At 39.7% G+C, this 9,952-nt stretch overlaps 1 protein-coding gene across 5 annotated transcripts in view; it reads right to left on the reverse strand.

Annotated features, from left to right (window-relative positions):
- The window catches only part of TULP4 (TUB like protein 4), a 108,882-nt gene that overhangs the window by 23,646 nt on the left and 75,284 nt on the right, over positions 1-9,952 (reverse strand). For all 5 annotated transcript variants that reach the window (XR_014167182.1, XM_081906769.1, XM_081906770.1 and 2 more), the window contains exons 3-5: positions 7,845-7,973; positions 7,055-7,216; positions 741-921 (exon numbers count right to left, since the gene is read on the reverse strand). Coding sequence is in view for 4 of the 5 variants with exons in the window: in XM_081906769.1 (XP_081762895.1) it covers positions 741-921; positions 7,055-7,216; positions 7,845-7,973 (472 nt within the window). In the remaining variant the exon portion in view is untranslated. The remainder of the gene's footprint in view (positions 1-740; positions 922-7,054; positions 7,217-7,844; positions 7,974-9,952) is intronic.

Below are 9,952 nucleotides of genomic sequence, written 5' to 3' on the forward strand. Positions count from 1 at the left end.
AAAGGAGGCTTCTTACATTCATCTTATTTTTAAAAATATATAACATAGCAAGAAGAAAACAAGTAATTTAAGGATGTCAAGGGGAAGCTACATTCTTCAGGACCACTATATTCTACAAAGTATGGGTAACTGCAGATTAACCATAAAGGATATCATGGTCATATATTATCCTGTGCAAAACTTGATGCCTTGTTAATAGCAATTGCATGATGCTAATGCCATTAAAAGCACTGTCAATACAAACATGCTGTATATGTTAGGTTTACCAATGCAATCTGAATCTTCACTGGATTTGAAGTTTTCCATGAAGTTGTTTTAATTACTTGTTTATATACGGAATTGTTTTCATTGTTTTTATATATGGAATTGTACTTAAAGGTTTTCAGTGTTGATGTTATGATTGTTAATCGCTCTGAGATGTTTTGAAGGAAGCAATTAATAAATGAAATTAAATGAATGAATGAATGAATAAATCATTTTCACTATAGTCCTTGGCTGCATCATTTCAATCTGCAGCTGCAGGCTTACACAACCAAATGCTCAGAATAACAATAAATCCCTCTTCATAGAAAAGCAGACAACAGGGACAAGAGTTCTAGCCTACCCTTCGATGTGGAGTTTTTCAATGTGGAAAGAACATTTTTCTATGGAATGGCATTCAAGCATGTCACACAACTTTACCATTTCAGTGAAAAGCAGGCCACAGACATTCAATGAACAAAAAATGGAGGCAAAATGACCTTGAGGTGGGGAGTAGTCATCTGAATCAGTGTCACTCTCACTACTATCTTCCACCAAAAAGCTCGGGTAATTCCAGGACATGCTCAGGATGCCATCAGATTCATGAAGGAGAACATGTGCCAGCATTCGGCCATGGCAATCCATGACAATAACCTGACCATCAGCAGTGCCAAAGAGGACCTGGCAAAATAAGAAAGCATCATAGTTAACAAGAATGCAAATGCGATTAAAAATAAAAACAGGCTGAAGAAGACAGTTCTCTATTATCATATTTCAAGCAATCTGAAATGCTAAACTGCCCACATCCACAGTGAATACAAGACAAAGCAAACAGCTATTAAAAATATATATCCTTATCAACCAGGAATAAGTGGAGTTCCTGATTCCAAAAATCCGTAATCCCCGTTAAATTCTCTTTTAGGATTATGGGCAATACTGGGTACCATGTCATAACAACTACTCTTCCACAAACAACATCTTCTAAAGCCATCATGACTGAAGCCCTCAACTTCTTCATCCCTGCCATTTCTTCTGCTCTTTCCCACAAACTTGCTTCTTTCTCCATTTCACTGATTCCCATCAGGCACTTTTCTCCTTTCCAATTCTACATCCCCACCTGTCCTGTGGTCATCCTGTAGCTAACCCCACCCCACCCCCACCCTATACTAGTTATAAAATATTGACTTTCAGTTTCCAGATTACAGAAAAACCTTCCTTAAATATATCAGCATAAACCCAACTGGTTTTATAGAAAATACGTCCTTGAAATCAAATATTTAAAGAACATGAGACATCATCAAAACAATTAAAAAGAAAGAACACAAACAGTATTGTCCTTGATGCAGACAAAGCGTACAATATGTTAGAGTGGGCTTATCTAATAGAATATTTAAACTAATTTGGCTTTGAAAAGAATTTAGATATTATTGCCTCTTGTTGGCATCACTGTTCATTATCTCAGTTTAATTTTAGCAGATGTAATTAGGCAACATGAACAAATCAAAGTATCAAGATTTGTTAATGTAGAGCATAAAACCAGCCTATTTGCAGATAACATAGCAGTTTTTTTATGAAATTTGTTAATTTATTAGCATACAAAAATATGGATATATTATCAGATTTAGTATAAATTATAGTAATATTGAAATCCTGCATTTATTTTTTAAGAAAAGTGAATGGTTGGGGAAGATTAACTGGAAGAAGGAGGAAATTCAGTATTTAGTGATAAATATTCATATAGAATATAGCAACAACTTTATACCTCGAATAAAATCAATGTAGGAATATGTTTAAAATTTCTAAAACTTGAAAATGTCCCCACACTGGGGAGCATAAATGATGGGAAAATGATACAACACTGCTACAATTATTTTAACTGTCATCCAGGAGCAATTTACAGATGGTTGTGAAGTACAAGCATGATGGGATGCTGGACCAATGAGTAGTCAACCATCGAAGACCAATGAGGATGCCTATCCCTGGAGCAAAATTGGCAAAAAACAACTTGACTCAATCAGGTAGAATTGGAGCATTATAGCACAGGTGGAAAAGCAATGTGTTACAAGCCTGACAGCAACAAATAAAGGAAAGTTTCCACCTAAATACAGAATGGAGGAGGCAAGGCTTTTGTGTTGTTTAAAATAGCAGTTAGCAAACAGCCAAGGTACATCATCTAAGATAAGGCTGACTGTAACCTACAGATATCTTCCCCTTGGGCATGTTTTGTTCCCTGATGTATTGAACAAGCTCTGGCTTGCACATTTTGGCAGGTTATAGAAGACATACAACATAATCCAGGAAAGGGCAAATGCATTAAGAGCATCATGCCTGGAAAACTAAACTCTGCCCTACAATCTTAGTCACGCGTACTTCCATTTCAGTTCCAGTCCACTAATGTTAAAGGGCCCCCTTTCACATGAACATTTTTAGGATTCGTTTACGCAGTATGGTTGATTGAGAATCTGAATATATTCAAGAGGCTTGCTCATTCTGTTTAAGGAAATGAAGAGCACTGACTAATCTCCCATTACATTATGTTCAATCATTACTGCAGCAAAAAGCTAAATCCAACCACTGCTGAGAAATCATGGAGGATTCTTTTAAAAAGGTGTCAGTGTGGAAAACTGCTAACTAGCAGGATCCAAGAATTATCAGTATAGAATTGCTGGTATGGTTAGTGTGACACCGATGTTTTCTGTTTTAGGAGCTTACTAGTTTTGCCTGGTTTGTTTTAATTATGTTTTAAATGAGCTTGGAAGGATATTTGGATCTTGCCATGTTATGTTGACTGATGCTTTAAGGAAGCTTATGGATCAAAAGATGGGATTGCGCAATCCTATGCAAACTTAGATGGACGTAGGTCCCACTGAACACGGTACAACTAACTCCAGAGTAAGAACACGTAAGATTGCACTGTAAGTCAACCAACTTTTAAGAAAACAAGAAATAAATGAAGTTCTTAGGTTGCAGCCATTCTGACAGGAACGTTTCAAGATCTATATCTTTGTCTCTGCTTAGTCATTCAACACTACAAGGCCATTGACAAAAGAATGCTGTCCTTGGTCAGTGATCCAAATGGCAGCTATATTGTGTAAGCTGCCTACCTCTTCAGTGTTTTGCCCGTTAAAAGATGAGGCCTTGACTGATTGGAGGTTTTTAATAATTTGCAGACAGCTGTGTCTTCTAGATCAGCTGTGCCTTATCTTCCCTGCCTGCCTTCCCCCAGGCAGAGGCATAATTGTTAGAGATGGTGGAGAAAATCCATGGATGAAGAATACTTGCTCACAATCAAACTCCACTTGGAAAAAGGCACTCCTTGGAAAGGAGACAATACGTGAAAACCACATCTGTTTTGTCAGAGGTACAATGGCAAAAGGATTAAAGGGAATCTCTGTTTGCTTCCCTTCACCCATTTGGCCATTTATTAGTATAGTCAGACCAGAAAAATGACTCTACAGTCTTCACAACCGTCTCATATTCAGTCCTTTCACTATCCAAGGTACATAAACTATGAACTGATTAAAGCCCAAAGCACACCTTTAAATCAAAGCAGCAGGTCCAGGCTTAGGTCCCAGGGGGATGTACCTCATATCAAGAGTGTGAGTTCTCCAGCTTTAGAGTCCCTGAACATTCAATATTGGAAAGGGATTTTTGTTCTTGCAGACTACTACCAGCTATGACTTGAGAGCAGCTGGGGCAGGAGATGAGCTACATAAACTTTTTCAAGGCAATTTTAAAAACAAAAAAACCAGCCAGATTTTCATATTGAAAATGCTCTTTCCAGGTTTAAATGGTTGCAGATCCTTTATGCACCAAAAGTCTTACAGCTTTTCATCAGTACTATAATCTCAAATTCTTGGGAGAGTGTGAGAGACACTCAGAACCTACTGGTTGGATTGTATATTTAAAAAAAGGCTTTCCTCCTCTTTAGGAGAGTGTCTATTAATCCTGATTAATAAGTGACTTAATTACTTCCCATAGGGAGAGCCAGTGTGGTGTAGTGGTTAAGAGCAGTAGTCACATAATCTGGGGAACCGGGTTCGCGTCTCCGCTCCTCCACATGCAGCTGCTGGGTGACCTTGGGCCAGTCACACTTCTCTGAAGTCTCTCAGCCCCACTCACCTCACAAAGTGTTTGTTGTGGAGGAGGAAGGGAAAGGAGATTGTTAGCCGCTTTGAGACTCCTGAAGGGGAGTGAAAGGTGGGATATCAAATCCAAACTCTTCTTCTTCTTCTTCTACTTTGTTTGACTGTTATATGTAAATCCACTATCACCCCCATGATATTTATATAGGACACAGAATGCACTATACTGATCTGACAAGAACCACTGAACTCATCAGTTACTGGTTCCCTATTTAAAAGAAAGTTTTATGCTTTATACTTCAAAGCAATCCCAGAAAAACATCTTTGGCTGATGACAAGAGTAAGCACTGCCAAGGCAGCAGTGATTTTCTTGACTCAGAGTCCAATCCTATGCATGTCCCACTGAGTTCATTAGACTGCAATCTTTTTACACATGATCTATTAACCATTTCACAGAAACTCATAAAACAGGTGACTGAGCAAGAAGCTAAGCAGTGTTGTCTGTTTCCATAATTTATAACTATATAAAAGCAGGCAGGTCTCACTAAAATGTAAGCCTTCTATATATAGAAAGAAAGCCACGTTTTCAGTCCAAAAAGAGCAGCAATGGAATATAAAACATTCATAAAACTCTTAGCATGAGCAACCAGAGGTCATTAATTTTAAATGCCAAGACTAACAAGAAAACCTGAAGTAATTCTAAAAATAGCCCAAAATATTATATGCTGGAATGTTTTGTTTATACAACAAGAGAATCAAGATGATATGAGCTCGAGTATTCTTCCCTTGTTATATTTGAACTCCCTGAATTGCACTGTTATTGGTTATACTGCTCTATTTTACACTGGCAATTTGGTCATTGACTCCATTCCATGCAACATTAAATGTACTGCCTAATTAATTAAAAGCTTTCTGCTTGCTATTTTGTGTGGTCCTAAGAATCAGAAATGTAATAAACATAGGGGACTGAAGAATGCTTTTGGAGTTACTGCTTGCAAAACATGGTGTTCGTATTTCTTGGCATTTTCAGAGAACAACATTGAAAATAGGTCTAAGCTGCCGTATGGCTCCTGGGGGGATAATGGCTTCCAGGTAGCAAGCTGTTCTTCTAATGTTGTTGCTTGATAGCTGAACCCTGGCCTAGATATTTTAAGGGCTCTGGCCGAAGAAGGCTCACGCTGAGGAAGTATCTCGGAAAATCAGAGGGCATTTCCACCTTCCCCATATCGATTAACAAAGAGCATGATGGAATCTCATAATGTTAACCATGTGGTGTTAGGAACTGTGGATTTGGCATCCCAAGAGAATTTTGTGTGAAAAGTCTAGGTGAGAAGTTTCTGCGCAAGGTTTGATTAGGCCCTTGCTATGGCCACATGCTGCCTTTGTATATCAAATCTCACCTCATCCCACTCTCTAACAGAATATAGCATATTCTGACTAAAATAATAATTTTAAAAATCGCCTGCCTTCAGCTGCGGCTTCATCTTACCAAGCAGCAGCTGCACTGCCTTCATTTCTGTGGCTCAGTCTTGCGATCAACCTCCAAGACACATGCGGTGTGGCGGCGTCAGCAGAACAAGTAAACACGGCCTTACTAAAAAAGTATTTTGCTTTGTGACAGGATTTCAAATGCTATCAGCTTTTCCCTGATTTTTTATTTTAGGCAGCAGAAGCTGCGGCGAGCTCTCCGTAAGCAAAACAGAAGTGAAAATGAGAGAGAGAGCTATGTTTCAGTCAGGAAAGTTGATACTAAAAACTGAACAGCAACTGCAGGTTAGCAATTAAAACAATACAACTGGGAGCCAGAAGATCTGTGTTCTGAACCCAGCCTTTTCATTTAATTGTGGTCACTGAAGTCAATGAGAACTTTCTTATCAGCTCCAATGAGATTTGCATTGGTTCGTCCCAGGGAGATTTTTTAAGCAAAGCAAGCGATTTCTCTTTCTCTTTTCCCTCAACATCAAAATGAGCAGCTGAGAAGGTGCACCTTAGCAAGAGTGGCATAAAGATAATTAATTCCCTCTTCAAAGTGATACGAGACCCACAGAGAGAGCTAAATGTTAAGTGTTAGTATAATATTTCATTAATATTTCATTATGGAATTCTGCATTTGGTTTAGATTGACTGGTTTCTAAAATAGAACACCCTGAACTGGGTTTGAGATTAGGAGTCCACAAATGTATTTGCTAGCTCATCTGGGGTGAGCATGTCTTTTAAGGCATGGTCTGATAGGCACAAAGCAAGAGATGAGCGGAGGCTCATTTCTGACCCCAAGGTGAGCTTCCCTCCCTGAATCTGTGCTGAGAATGTGTTAACCCTTTTCCTGCCTGCCTATTCTATCCTCAGACACCTTCTTTCCCCCAGTAGAGGAAGGTAGGATGCTGCAGCAATTGCCAAGCTCAGGACTGGATTGGGCTGGCTGCATTTAAAAACAATGCTACTGCTCATCAAATATGTCTACTACTGAAGGTGCTCTCAAGCAGTTTTCAAGCATTTCAATACTCAATATACATATGGCTGGAGGAGGGTATATGTAGCCATGTGATGTGAATTACCACTGAACACTTGTGTAGCTTGACATCAGCTACAAGAGTGTGTCAGTCATACAGCTAAATTAATCTACCATCTTCTTGTCCTGTGTGCAGCAGGAAGGTGCTTACCGATTAATGCATAGTCAACCCTGACATACACACAGAGTGTGGCAATTTTTGTTTTCAAAGCAACCTTACCTGTAGATCATCAGGAGTCCATATGCCACAGGTGATCTGACTCTCCAGGTTAATTTCTGAAGACCAATGTCTCTGTCCACTGACTGATCCAACTAGCACAAACCCATCTCTATAGGAGATCAGTGCTTGTGTTCCATCATGGCTCCACGTAAAGTCACTCACCTTAAAACACACACAGACAAGAAGAGGCTAGAACATTATTCTGACAATGCAGCCCATATGTAAAAGAAACAGTGCCCTATAGAAGCAAATGAGACTAGAATCAATTGGTACCAATATGTTTAGCGGGTTCCGGTTAAGTGGCTCGTGTGCCCCCACTTTTTTTCTTTTAAGAGAAGTTAACACAAGTTTGGCCAACAAGCAGGAAACATTAATGCCAAAGCATCTGCTGCATCCACCATCTTGCATTTCAGATTTTCAAACCATGCTATAAAAAGTTTTTTTAAAATAAAATGAAGTTCAATCCAGACAAGGGTGGTATCCAGCTATAAACAGTTCTGCTGGTACAACTGGGTTCATGTTGTACATAGGAGAGGGGGAGCACCCCACCACAACCCCTACCTTGTGTAACGTATAGTTTGCAGAAGAGTTCTGAATAATTAAAAAATGTGCTCTCTATCTTGTGACGGTTTTGTCGGTCCTAATAAAAGTATTGCCCAACTATGGATTTTGGAGTTCAATTAAAATGCTGCTCTAACAATTGCTCTTTCCACAATTTACTCTTTCCACATGGAGTGAGAACTTTAGTGGTCTTTCTTTAAAATGAAAAAAGGAGGGAGGGGATACTAACCTGTGCCCCACGGTCATTCACAAGTTCCACAGACCATCTGCCTTCATACTGAATCCAAACAAATATTCCACCGTCTGCATCACAAGTTGCAAGCTTCTGGAATGGTTCGTTCCATCTTACCAGTACCACCTAAGAAGATTCCAGAAAACAGAACTTTTTCCCAAGAGTCTATACAAGGTTCCAACATGCAGCTCACTTGAAATTTCATTATCTGATATAGCAAAAATATATTGCCATGCTTAAATTATAAATTAAGGCTACAAAAATTTGAAATGTTCAGCCGATGAGACTTCTCTTTAAGAACAGCAGGATGTGTTTCACTGCTGCCATAAAAGCAACGGAGAATCTTCATGGGCACACTTTACTGAAACCAAGGACTTTTAAGTCCAGCTCTCTCCAATGTTTTCAAATGGAAACAAATCAAGTTCCTAAAGGGTTGTCAGCTTTCTCTAGGTTGTAAAACACAGATGTGCTCTCTGAGTTCTGCACACACTCATTGACCTGGCTGAACAACACACACATGAAACCTCTCTCTGACAGACTGCAGACTTTGGTGGGAGTGGAAGGTTCTTGTGCAACACGTTTGTGGAGATCTAGAGAGATGGCAGTTTCTTGAAAGGATTAATGTGCTTGGAGTCATGGGCCTTTCCAGAGATCAAAGCTGTTTGATGTAAAAGCTTGAACAGGGACCAACAACACGGCACCTCCTCTTCTCCCTCAGAAAGTCTAGCAGTCCAAAATGGTGTCATTCCACTTTCACGTTCCTCTGCTCCACTTCACTAGTGGGTACTCATAGGGGCAGGGAAACTTTCAGTGCAATGACATGATGTCACTAGTTTGGGATTACCAGGTGAAAGGAGAAGGAAAATGAAAGTAGCAGCCGCACAACTCTTGTGATGTCTAGTATCAGCCATGGCCCTACTGCACTGTAGCTACCAGCCATCAGAGGGACCCTGCTTCTAGCTGCAGAGGAATCTGTTTGGCTTATCGTAGCTAATAACCACTGACAGATCTATGCAATCAATTAATATTTTATTATATAAAAATAGCCACACTAGTGTCAGTTACCATATATACCAGAAGCACATTTCAAAAGTCAATTATGGAGTATAGGAAGAATTTATTTTTGTTGGCCCTGAAACTACCCCCAATCAACTTTGTTGGGTTGCTCTAAATCTTTAATAGTGTGTGAAGAAGTGCTAGAGAAGGGGACAGCCAAAAATGTCTACCAGTTGACCTGGTTATAGTCAGCCACTTCATAAACTAGTGACTGATATAGGAGAACCCAACCATACAATAATGGTGAGGAACATAATCTGCCCTGTCTTTAAGATGCTATAAGACTCTTAAATTATGTTATGTTGTTTTAAATTCATATGCGCTGAAGGCTTAAGATAGTATCTGCTGAGTATTTACAATGCACTCATGAATCAACGCATCGTTTCCAGAAAGCATGACAATGCTCCCAACAAAGTATCATGACAGCTATTTGGATTGTTATGGATTTAGATTGTTGGGTGAACGTTTCACCTTGTTTTATGCACCAGGATCTTTGTTGTAACCCAGGGATGACTAAGAAGGCATATCCTGATGCAGTGTCAGTTTCACTCTGCAGCTTTAAGTGAATTCTGCCTGCTAGCTAACAGGGGCATCCCACCATATAGCTAGCAATGTTACACAATTTTGTCAGGAAGGGAGAGATGCACTGTCTCATGTGCTGCCTCTGTTTACAGGAGAAGCAAGGAAACGATTGCAATATTGTTGCTACGAACTGTTCTGCAGTTGGGCGGAAAAGCTGCCAGAACAACTCCATCCCACATATGCATAATAAGCTCAAATTATGCATTTCCATGTATAACAGCTCTTCTCTCTCCCCACCCCCAACACCACACCATGCCTTTCACTGTTTCCTACAGGCAGGCAAATACTACCATCACCCCAAAGTAACTGCCTCCTCGATCCCTGGGGTGAAATGAAGCCACACCATGACAGCACATACCCATGACATCCACAACAGTATCAAGGAGGAGGTGAAGAAAACATCTTGCTTACTACCTAGAAAAGCACAGCATGAAATTGATTTCTCTCTCTCTCTCGAATAAAACTCA

This window comes from Podarcis melisellensis (assembly GCF_964234715.1).
Source record: "Podarcis melisellensis genome assembly, chromosome: 3".
Taxonomy (NCBI): Eukaryota; Metazoa; Chordata; class Lepidosauria; order Squamata; family Lacertidae; genus Podarcis; species Podarcis melisellensis.